The following is a 12,167-nucleotide window of genomic DNA, read 5'->3' on the forward strand; positions in this document are numbered from 1 at the left end:
TTATGCTATTATACTATTACTACTATACTACTACACTATTTATACAAGTATTATATCACTATTTACAATGGCTGCTATCACTCATATTATATTACCCATCACTAATACTGTTAGATCGATTTATAGTGTTGAAGGAGGAATACTTACTGCCATCAAGAAAGGCTTTGAAGTTTTCTTCCCACGTGAAGGTAAGGAAAGGGGATTTGCCGAGGAAGTTATACCATGACGTCACGACATCTTTCGGGTTGCGGGCAATGTAGATAACCTAAACGTGTTATATAACATTATTCCAAACAAAGCAGTTGTATTACCCTGATGCTCAAAAGTTGTACATCAGGGGGGCGTTTCATCAACGAGTTCGTCGGAGGTTTTCACCGACAAATTTGCTATCAGCCAATCAGACGCAAGGATTTCCGTAGCTTTTAACAGTTGTCAGTGTAAATCACTGACAAAAAGTTTCATGAAACGGTCCCGGGGGGGGGGGGGGCATTTCATGAAGGAACTTCTCGGATAAAATGTCCGACAAGTCAATTATATCCGACAAGTTCAGAGAAATCAGCCAATCAGACTAAAGAATTTCTCAAAACTTGTCGGATATAACTGACTTGTCAGATATGTTATCCGACAAGTTCCTTCATGAAATGCCCCCAGATCGCCACAAATTCTGGGGACCGTTTCATGAAACTTTTTGTCAGTGATTTACACTGACAACTGTTAAAAGCTACGGAAATCCTTGCGTCTGATTGGCTGATAGCAAATTTGTCGGTGAAAACCTCCGACGAACTCGTTGATGAAACGCCCCCCTGAAGAAACTATTCTCCCACTATAGTATTACACATTGATACAAATATGATCTTATAGTCCTTTCGAAAAATCATGCAAGTGCATGTCATTTAGGAGTGAAAGACAATCTGCCGGACAATGAAAATTGAATATAAATAGCCAGATAGGTCATAATAATTATGTTAGGTATGATTATTGTATCATAATCAAAGAATGAATACATCAGATGATAATATCATGACATCCCAACGCAGTCGTGTATAATCATTAATGCCTCCGACATCACGCGTGCTGAGCCATTCTAATTTTCTGTATTTTATTTAGTAACACGTATTTGATCTGATTTTTGTTCGTTTTAATCGGATCCCCAAGTTATAGTATGGTCTAAAAAAATATTTGTACTCATACTTTCCCTAATCTGATTTTATCACGGGACCTGCGGCTCTATACAAGCTTGCTTTTACGCAGGCCCCATCATATTTTTCGCATTATGACCTCAGTTTAACGTATACAGACCTTGTGTTTATACCAAGACAAACTTTTGAACATTCCGGTGAAGTTCTATTCTAAATTATGTTCTGTATAATTTTCGTATCAATATACTTTATTGTGTTATGTACATGTATGTGAGAAATATGAAAATGAATTGAAATGAAATGAAATGAAAAATTTATGTTAACATTGCGTGACACACAGCCCCTTCGGAAGTGAAGAAAGTGAAGATAATGACAAGAGGAGTTTGCTGAAACAACATACCGGCAAAGTCATGCTTCCGCCGTCGACCGAAATCTTGTTTTGATTGATTTTTTTTCTCTCTCTCTCTTCTCTTTTATTTATTTTCTTTTACGGTCAAAGCATTACAATGTCATTGATCACCCTTAAATGCCCTCCTCTTAGTCAGCCGTCTTCCTATTTTTGTTTAATCTGCTCTTCTTGCTAAAGAAACTCCCATTCTACTCAACAAATTTCAACCTTTTGAAATTGCCTGGACAAACCTTCGCCTTCTGGAGGAGGTCCTTCGGAAAGCGATCCTTCCGGAGATGGCTGACGATCACTCTCGGTGAGGGCGCCTTATCCAGTATCTCCATAAATGGACTCATGTCGACAGGATTCTTCGCCTCTTCCTCTTTGGATTTTGGAAATGTCTGATCCATGTTGATCATCTCCAGTGCTGAGGTCAGCAGCGAACGGTCGACCTTCTCGAGGTGGCCGTCGCTCAGAATCAGACCCATGATTTCCATCATCCAGTGGGTTCCTACAATGACGTCAGCAAACAATACAAGACTGCTATATCACGCGCTTGGAACGAGTATACATCTCGTGGGGGAATATCATTTCACAAGGGCACTTAGTCTGACAACTACACATAAGTATCATGATTCACATCATTGTCGATTGAACGCGAAGCCATCATGTACTGTGACATAGTGGAAGAAGAATAGCTGCATCAAAAGTAAAGTGTTTGCACTTTGTTTCTGCTTCAGCGGTGACATTTTCGAAACAAACAATATAAGATATTGCCTTTCACTTTTTCAACCCTTTTGTGGTATAGTTTCTGCATGCTGTAGGCCTAAGCAGAACTGGGAACAGAAGTGGAGAAAATTAATATCAGCATGACTACATCATCATGATTTTTTGATAAATAGTCCTAGCATAGCGGTAGCATAGTAACTAACATAGAAGTAGAAGTAGTATACTACATTACTACTACTACTACTGTACTACTACTATACATACTACTACTACTACTATACTCTACTATACTACAATACTACTACTACTACTACTACTACTACTACTACTACTACTACTACCTAACTATCACTAGCAGTACGGTATGATTAGTAGATAGAAGTAGCAGCACACTTTTGTAGCAGTAGTAGAAAGTCAGCAGCAGTAGGGAAGTAGCAACAGTGGTAATAGTATCGTAATAGTATTCGCAGAAATTAGAGAAGATCACGATGTTAATGGTTGTCTTCACTGTAGTTGCTTGCCGTAATATTGAACAATCCTCGGGGAAGTCGTTTGCTCGTGACTAATATCGTAAAGTTCCCGGTTTTGACTTTGTTCTATATAAGTTATCTCTATAACACCAGTTTCCATCACTCACCTGATTTAGGGTAGGTAATGATGAAGACGTCGTCGGGGCGGACTTCGAAGTTTTTGGCGTTGTCGATGCTTGAGTCCAGACAGAAATTTGTGTACCAGATACCATCATGGCAGTGCTGCAGTTGAAGGTACGGGGCATCCGGGTTCGCGGCCATCTTTCCACACATGCAAGTCAGAGAATTGAGAAAAAATCCGACACCTTGCGCATTGGGAACGATATGCTCTAAGATTTTCTCACTATATGATGATGAAATGACATTGGTTGGTATAGGAGCAGAGTAATATAGCAATGATAAAGCGAGGCTTTGATCGGTATTGTTAACTTATTTTTCTAATGGCATTTATTATTGTGACCTTTCTCCCGAATTCATGAGAATATAAATCTGCATGTAGTTTCTAACTTTATCAACACAGTAGCTATGTTTTTGGTGTCATAGCGTGACCTTCATGAAAAGTCCCAGCGCCAGTGTCATACGATCCTCATCGTAAAGAGTCACTAAAGAAATACGCGTAAGCATTCCATTGCACTTTAGGATGTATTAAAGTTCATACTATAATCTGATCCAGACTGGTCATGCTGCCTATTCACATATGAGGAGTAGTCGATGAAGACATAATTATAATAGCTGTCAAATTGTCAACTTACCTTCAAAAGTTTTCGCTAACAATGCTTATAGTTTATACTTTTTGCAGAACACTTTCTTCCGAGTCTCTTGAGCGCTCTTCACGTGAAGACACTATAACAGAGTCCATGCAGGGGCATGATCCTTAAGTACAGAGAACGGCAAGGCCAGTAACTGGACTTTGTACATGCCAATTCATTTTGTAAACATTCACCGAATTTATTTTGCAAACAGACCAAAAGTTCATCACATGATGAAGACAGTTTTGTTAGAATACCATGAATACAACGCCTTCGTGTTGACCTGGACAGGACATGAGGGGACAGGGTTATGCTTCACCTTGAAAGAACTCGGATTAACCAGTTTTTGAAATGCTGATGTTGGGTCAGGGCTTCATTTTCACGTGACCATATAGGTATAGATAAATGATGACACGACATTTTGCTCCTGCGACAATTCTACGATCTTAGTATCTCCATACAGGACTTGGGGTGTGTGTGTGTGTGTGTGTGTGTGTGTACATACGTTCGAGCGTAAACATGTCACTGCACTCACGTTGGTTCGTCCGATCAATGAACAACATGCAGGAAAATAACTGTCGCTTGCGATAGCTCTACAACACACATCACATTGCACACACATATCACCTTGTACGTCTGATACAATTACGCCGACATTATCACCTACCTCTAATCAACTAATCAGTTTGAAAACACAGAACTAGACTCTACTGAAGCTCGGTCTACTATTATTACATGTTTACATGTGGATTTGTAATGATCTTATCGTTGTAATTCGAAAGTGCACTCGAGATGCTCGAGTCACCATGACCCACTGGCAGCACTGAGAAGTCGATTGTGAATACATGTCCGCTTCATACTAAATCATAGCCAAGCAGTAGTGGTACGGAGTAGGCCTACTGTGGTAGCGGTGTAAGTTACGAATACTATGATGTTAGTACCCGATCAACAAAAAAGGTCGTGAAAAAGATTTTGAAAGAGCTCTTATTTGGCCATTTATATGCATGTACGAATAGTGGTAATGTGGCATCAATTCCGGCTCTCCTGGCTGACAATCACGATGTTCTCGGCTAGCTGCCCGCATATTTCCAGCGGGGTTACGTAGGGCGCTCATGAACTGCAAATCGAATGTAAACAGAAATAGCGAGCACGTACGTACGTACGCATGCAGGCAGTGATCACACGTGATCATGTATGTAAACAGTATGCGAGTCCGTTCATCCTGTACAAATAAATTGGCCAAGCCATAGAAATAAAGTCCACGCGCTTGCGCACTTCAAAATTTCAGCTAAACTTATGAATAATTCATGTCCTGTAGCGTTTCCATGTACGAAAAAAATATTCGCCCCCCGGTCTAGTATCACTCTGCATCCCCCACCCGAGGCGGCCGCCCGATGACCCCCACTCCGGCGCGCGCTACGAAAGGCATGCGCATAAGGCATGTGCGCCAGGGTGAAGATCACCGACCAGGCGCCCCCAATGGAGAACACAGAACAGCACATGCATTCATATGTCATTCATATGCCATTTTATCATGTCATTTACATTTTTGAGTGGATTGTCTTTTAATAGTCTAGGCTGGACTGGGATATTCACGCAGTAGATATCATTTACATGTCAATGTACATTAACGTTTGTATCACCCCTAAACGTAATATCAACGCTAAATGTAATATCAACCCTAAATGAAATACACTTTAACCCTAAATGTAATACATTTTAACCCTTAATGTAATAACAACCCTTAATGTAATACATTTTAACGCTAAATGTAATAACAATCCTAAGTGTAATTCATGTCAACCCTATTAAATGTAATACATTTTAACGCTTAATGTAATTACGACCCTAAATTTAATACACCTCATTGTAGGGAGTGTAACCAACGCAGAATATCGGGCAAAAGGTCAGGGGGTAGGGGATATTTAGGGTTAAGGTGTATTAGGGTAAAGGTGTATTACATTCAGGGTCGATATTACATTTAGCGTTGATATTACATTTAGGGGTGATACAAACGTTACACATTAAAGTTTATCTTGCATTTCAGCATGCATCGAAATTGAAAGTGAGAAGAGAATTAGGAGACGTGTACTACTCTCCATGGTGTTTCAAAGTATACGACATTAATAATCCTGACATCACGGTGTGCGTCAAAAATAAAAATCAGAATTGTTCTCTCAGTGACAAACAAGAGAGTATAATGTTCCTAAAAAATGAATATGTCCATGATTATTGTATACAGGCATTGAAAAGTAGGAAAATGACAAGAAGTAAATAGAATCAGGTTACACGAGTCCTTGACCTTAATAAGGCGTGAGACCTTGTGTTACCTTTGTCATGCACAGACGCTTTTATATTCAATTTTGCATGTGCCTTGCATTTAATAAATAATTCTTAAAGTAAAAAAAAAAGAAATAATAGGACTTCAAACACCTCGGATTTCAACATGTGTGATCCACGCAGATTCTTTGATTTTGATTAAAAAAACCAGAATTGACAACCATATTGTCGATTTTTGTTGCTGTTGTTGTTTTTTTTTTTTTTTTTACTTGAAAAGCAATGAGAAGTTGCACAGACAAGTCAGTCTTATGTAAAGCCGATCAGTTAATTTCGTTGAGATTGAGATGAAGGACTGAATGCCCGGTACTGTATCTGTTGAGTTGCCGCCTAAAAGGTTTGTTTGTTGTGACATCAGCGCCATGCAATAGAATATAAACTACGAGTTTCTGATGACTTTTACACGAGTCAGTGGAAATTTGTGCTGCCAGCCGTGGGCTACTTTAATTGCAATGCAATGAACAATCGTCCTATTGGATAAGGATATATAAAATTGAAACGTTATTGAAACGTTCCTTGAAAGCGTTTTAGATTAAATGGTTCGAAGTATTTCTTATTCGTTTGTATGCCTGTTCTTTTTATGTACTACCTCTCATTACTCACTCGTTCTTTCCATTATTTTTGGATTAGGCATGACTGTCAAATACCACATTTTGCACTTCCTCGTTACTGAATAAAGGAATAGAGTAAAACAAGCAAACTTACAGAGAGGCAAAGTGTGATTTAAACATCTAGTACGTGAGGATTTGAACTCGGGATCTCTCCGTTTCATGGAACAGGACCGCAAAATGCACTGCACACCGTCCCTTGACCACCTCACCTTGCGTGTTGAATGTGTGATAAATTTTCAATATTTCTAAAGTTAATAAAGAGAGGGGGGAAAGAGAACAATGAATATAGGACGAAAAGAGGGAGATAGAGTGAGGGGATAAGTCTAAGTTTGCTCATTATTGTTCACTGTACATTATTCCTCTAAATTCAATCAATTTGCAACGATTTTACATCTCATCATCACACATACATAATTACAATATGTTAATTCAGAATACGGCTATTTCAAATGATTCTATAAATTTGAACTACAAGTAATACAGCTGTAATACGTGCGTTACATATCAACTTCTTATACGCAACATTCATCAGGAATAAGTCAAACCGTGACTATTTGTACCAGTTTATGCATAACATCAATATACATTAATGCAAGGGCAATATGATGCTCTGGAAAATAGGATAAGATTAGAGAGTGAGAAGTAGAAAAGAGATATATATATATATATATATATATATATATATATATATATATAGAGAGAGAGAGAGAGAGAGAGAGAGAGAGAGGGTTTAATACTAACCTCCCAATAGTAGTCTTGTGATATCGATCCGCCATTGGTATTACAGGTGTTTACAGTATACATAATTACATCATGATCTTAAAGCGATGCCATTGGGTATTCCATATATGCATAGATCGATTGATAAACGTCATATATAATACAGTTCAGATATTACAGTAATGCATCTGCGTATTGACATGATCGTTTACAGTCAATGTGTTCCTACTGCCAGGCAAAATGAACATGAAGTTATATTGCAGAAACGCAACAACTAATATTGCGGGGAGGGGAATTGCTAAATATAATCGAGAACGATTCAGTAGATTTAAGATTCCCAGCATGTGCAAGTGATGTAGGGCCTTGTCAAGTCAAAGCCCGAATTCGCAGATGTAGCTAAAATCAATGGTGCATGGATTATCCCAAAACTTAGCCCCATTGAAGCTCACACAGTTTTGATTGCTTCGAGAGTGATCATTGGGCTGACCGCCATTCCACAGATCACTTGCTGGGGATAAGGTAACACCAACACGCTCCCATGTGTAGACTCCTTCGGTCGATCTGTCATTCAGGCCTATCCACATCTGCGAGAAGGTGGTTATTTCGTAGTGCGCGGTGAGAACATCCTCTCGGATGCTGGACAGCTCACTTGGCGTTTCTATGGCGACCAGATATCCCCCTAGTTCATAGCATGTATCCCTCGCCACCTCCCAGGGCTGTTGGTCCTGGCGGTAGAGATAGCAGGAGTTCGGGGACGATGCACCGCCAGGGCAGAAGGTATCTGGATAACACACGCGACAAAGAAAAACAGAAGAAGAAACGCAGACTTATCCAAAGAACAGGAAAACATGAACAGATATGTGTGACCACAACAAGGGGATCCTAAGGTCGATGAGAGCTGAGCCAAGAAAATCAGATTTGAAGTCAAATCATCTAAATCGGTCAAAATAATCTGATTTCTGTTCTTGGCAAAGTTTTGTAGTATTATATTGTCTATCATCCGAAACGCCAGTTTTTTGAAGCTAAATGATCAAAGGAAAGACAAGAAAATAGCGTTTTGCTTTGTTTTGTTTTGTTTTGTTTTGTTTTTTGTCATTTTTTCCGACTTTTAAAGGAGCAGAAACGTGTCCAAAGATTAATATTTCAATAGTTTATTTCCATCATGAAAAAAGAAAAGGGATCATGATCCAAATTGGTACAAGATTTCAATTTGTCTTTCATTCGTCTGATAAAGGCTTTTTTATACAATATAAAGTATATGCACGAATGATGTCATAACAAAAGAAACAATGCACTTTGCCACTCACTGACGGATGTCACCAATGGCGGATCGGGGGGGGGGTGGGAGGGGGGCGGAGCCGGCGCACGCCCCCTTTATTTTTGGTTTTAAAAAAGAAAAGAATAAGAAAAAGTGAAATAAAACTCAGAAGTGGCACCTGAAATATTAGTCCCCCCCCCCCCCCCCCTTTACAGAATCCTGGATCCGCCCCTGGAGTAATTGTGAAGAGTAAGAATAGGGCCGGGAGAAGTATAAGGCCATGAGAAGGGACAGGAGACTTGGCATCTTGACCCCAGGGCTGGGTGTATAATAATATGTTATCGTAGAAAGGAAATTACGGTGAGTGCATAAATGAACTAGGTGAATAGTACCTTTGTTTTGGTTTTTCTTGTGTGTGTGTTTTATTTTTTAAGATTGTAGTGTGTGTTCTGGCGCCTTTGGTATGTTTTGTCTGGTCTTTGGTAATATTTAGTGTTTCCATTGAAGGCTATTTTTTCTTTCTTTTTTCACCCTCGTTTTCTGTGTACACAATTCTAGAGTTATTGGTGTTAACGTGTGTTACAGAGTATAGTCCAAAAAAGGATCAGACGCCTGGTAATTTAACTATCGTTAAATGCTATAAAATGTTTGTTTTGTGATGTCAAAAATGTATATATCATATGACATTTGAAAAGGCACAATGTTTTTGGTCTGATCAATAAAATCCAGAAAAAAAAAACGTAAGAATTTTACAGAGGAAAGGTTGACCAGGGACTTATCCATTCTAAACGGTTACTCATTCTTCCGTTAGAGACAGGAATTAGTCATGGCGAGGGTTCTAAGATATATTTTTTTAAATATCTCCCTAACTGAAAACAGTTTCACTTACACTAATGTCAAGAGAAATTATAAGGTTATTCTGTCTGAGGTAATGTTAAAGCGAAAATTTAATGTTAAAGCTTAAAGTCTGCTCTTTCAGAATATGGTCTTAACTAAAAATCCATGTCTGGCGACTTTTTGTTTGTTTTGAGGTGCAGGGTCACAAATTCTGAAGGAATAGACTTTAAGCTTTAAAATGAGGTATAACTCAAGTTAAATGGACTCTCCTAACCTACCTATATATTGGAAAGAAGGCACACACTCTAGAAAAGTGTGAACTGAGAAAAGAGGCTCTGAAGTACAGTTTCTATTCAAGCGCTTAATCTTTACCAAACCGTGCTGGCTGTGCGATAAATGGGACAAAAAAACAGGAAGTAAACCACCAGAGTAACAACAATGAAGGGATTATTGGATTAAACTGAAATTAAGCATGCCTCATTAACACATTCTTTCCATAATCAATGCTAACTTTCAAAGCAGTAGCGCTATCCTATCAAAAGTTATTAGAGTTGAAAGTGAAGTGTGTCTACAAGGTTTTTCAGAAATTAAAAAGGGACTGTAAAGACACACCTAATCACACTATTCTACCAAAAAAATGTTCGAGATAAACTGCTAAAAAAACACACTTTCCCGCCCGTTTTATGATACCAAATTTTAGCATTATGTAAAAGAAGACCTGTTCTTTCAGGAAATATGAAAAGGTCAAGATCGGCTAGGTTGACCCATTTCACTTATTTTCAGCCCTCACGCAAAATCAGTGTGTGCGACTTTAGTATGTTCGTTTTGCGGTGCACGGTCACATAGTATATGTACATTTATTTCAATCTATTTAGTTAAGGTAGACATATCCATAACAAACCAAGAACACCTTAATTTGTAAAGGAAATTAGTGCTTTTAAATTTTCATTTTGCTTTTAAGTTAAGTCATTATTCAGTAGAGAAAAGGAAAAAATTCAATCAGACTGCTCTCGTATTATTACAAGAGATGATTTTCAAGATATTATTACCATTATCTCATACCTCTACATTTCTTTGCTTTTCATCATATTGGATCTGATATATCTGAAATTGAAAAAAGTGGTGTACCTGTGCTTGCATTTACACTCTTCTTCTTAATTGATTCTCGTGCAATTGATGATGATAACACATTACAAAGCTTAGCTGAGGTTGTACACTACAGTTTCATTTGTTCACGTGTACATACCCACTTCACATCGGTGTCCGGCAAACGACCTTGGGCACTTGCAGGTGAATTCCTCCAGAGTGTCTGAGCAGATCCCCCCATTCAGACAGGGATTAGGAACGCACTCTTTTTTACGTAATGAATAATATGGTGAGTGGTGAATGCGTTGAAGTGTTTGTTTGTTTGTTTTTTTACATTAGGAGGGACATGTTTATTAGCATTGAATCGGCAAACAAACGTTTTGGTGGTCTACACACCAGCATAAAGTAACTGCTGAGTTTTTTTTCTTGTATTTTAACAAGACCTTCATCTCTTAAACTCTCACAGAAATGCACAAAAATTGAAATGTTGGAGAAATTAAAAGGCAACGAAACTTACATAAAATAAATAAGTGTGGATTTAATGACTACAGCAATTACTAATAGAATACATCCGCGAAAGTTTGAGAAAACTCAGACAATTCGTTCAAAAGATATGAAAATTCGAGGTTTCAGTCAGCCATTGCCGGATGAGAAGACTCTAGCGACCATGATTTCTTGTGAAATTATTTGAAGAATAAAATATGAAGTGTGTTCCGCAAAACATATTTGTGTATGAAAAGTACATATTCCCTCGGCTCGTTACATATGTCATGAGTAACAATATTTTCTCGCTTTCTGAAAGAGGTACGTCTTCTTCTTATTTTTTTTTCTTTTTGTCATACCTAGCATATTTGGATTACTAGTTCATTTTCCAATATCTCTGCACTTAAGGGTATGTAGGCCGGTTTTCATTAAGCAACGTTTCAATGAAATCAATGAGGCAATGGGATCCATCGAATATAATGTAATTCGTCAACACGGTAACCATGCAAGGGTCGGAGGTGACGAAAGAAAAAAAAAACAGAAATTTGCGTAAAGCTGATTTTATTAACATAACATTTACTGTTTTCCAAATGTAATTTCATTCTATTTCTGAAAAAAATATTTTTCTTGGAACCAGACTTGCTCTGCCGAATCGAAGCTATGATAGATTTAAAGCTTCGCATCAGGCAAATTTGTGTCAGACCAAGAGGAAAAGTGAATATATCATATGGTTTTCGTGATGACCCATCTGACATTAACTCATTAATCAAGTTATGTATCTATCTATCCATTTATGCCTACTCTTTTGTCAGGGTAGCCCCTTCATCAACAAGTGATGGTCTTTCACGGGGCCCAGGTAAATATTGATGAACGTATACAATGTACATTGAATAATTGAAGAGCAAATCCTATATGTACGGAAGAAAACAATGTTTTTATACCTTTGAAATGATGTTTAGGAGTAGCCCAGCAACATGCTACTTACCCGGATGGGCACAGTATAGGTTGGTCTTTCCTCTCGCTGCTTTGGGAACCATGACGTCATACTGAGGATGGTCACGAGGGACGTACTTTGGTGTTGATCGGACAAAACCCCCCATTTTCTCTGAGAAAATCTCGGGACAAAGATTTTCAAAGGCTAATGCCGCATTTTGACACGTGTCTTCTCCAGTCTCTGCGCAGCAATCTACATCATGTGAAAGGGATGAACGCCCAGTAACACATCTTCATTAAGGCATAAAGGAGTTCTGGAAATTTGTTTTGTTTGCATGCATACCCGGTTTCATCGATACTTTATACA

The 12,167-nt window shown here is 38.4% G+C and overlaps 2 protein-coding genes across 2 annotated transcripts in view; both read right to left on the reverse strand.

The window, feature by feature from the left end:
- LOC139721523 (sulfotransferase 1A1-like) overlaps positions 1-3,658 on the reverse strand; it is a 26,853-nt gene extending 23,195 nt beyond the window's left edge. The window contains exons 1-4 of the mRNA XM_071632838.1: positions 3,539-3,658; positions 2,894-3,047; positions 1,779-2,038; positions 148-265 (exon numbers count right to left, since the gene is read on the reverse strand). Of these exons, the coding sequence (XP_071488939.1) occupies positions 148-265; positions 1,779-2,038; positions 2,894-3,047 (532 nt within the window). The 5' untranslated portion in view covers positions 3,539-3,658. The remainder of the gene's footprint in view (positions 1-147; positions 266-1,778; positions 2,039-2,893; positions 3,048-3,538) is intronic.
- Positions 3,659-7,574: 3,916 nt separating this feature from the next.
- Positions 7,575-11,967, reverse strand: LOC139721547 (brevican core protein-like). The gene is made up of 2 exons (XM_071632863.1): positions 11,853-11,967; positions 7,575-7,984 (listed from the first exon to the last, which is right to left on the reverse strand). Exons 1-2 carry the CDS (start codon positions 11,965-11,967, stop codon positions 7,575-7,577), a joined length of 525 nt encoding a protein of 174 aa, XP_071488964.1.
- Between the last annotated feature and the right edge of the window lie 200 nt (positions 11,968-12,167).

The sequence above is a fragment of the Diadema antillarum genome, unplaced genomic scaffold (assembly GCF_040938485.1).
Source record: "Diadema antillarum isolate AM-2024a unplaced genomic scaffold, OU_Dant_1.0 scf00000145, whole genome shotgun sequence".
Lineage (NCBI taxonomy): Eukaryota > Metazoa > Echinodermata > Echinoidea > Diadematoida > Diadematidae > Diadema > Diadema antillarum.

Coding starts and splice junctions, on each gene's coding strand:
- LOC139721547 (XM_071632863.1), bottom strand. CDS start 11,967: ATGGGGGGTTTTGTCCGATCAACACCAAAGTACGTCCCTCGTGACCAT. Junction 7,985..11,852: donor CCTATACTGTGCCCATCCGG/GTAAGTAGCATG, acceptor TGTGTTATCCAG/ATACCTTCTGCCCTGGCGGT.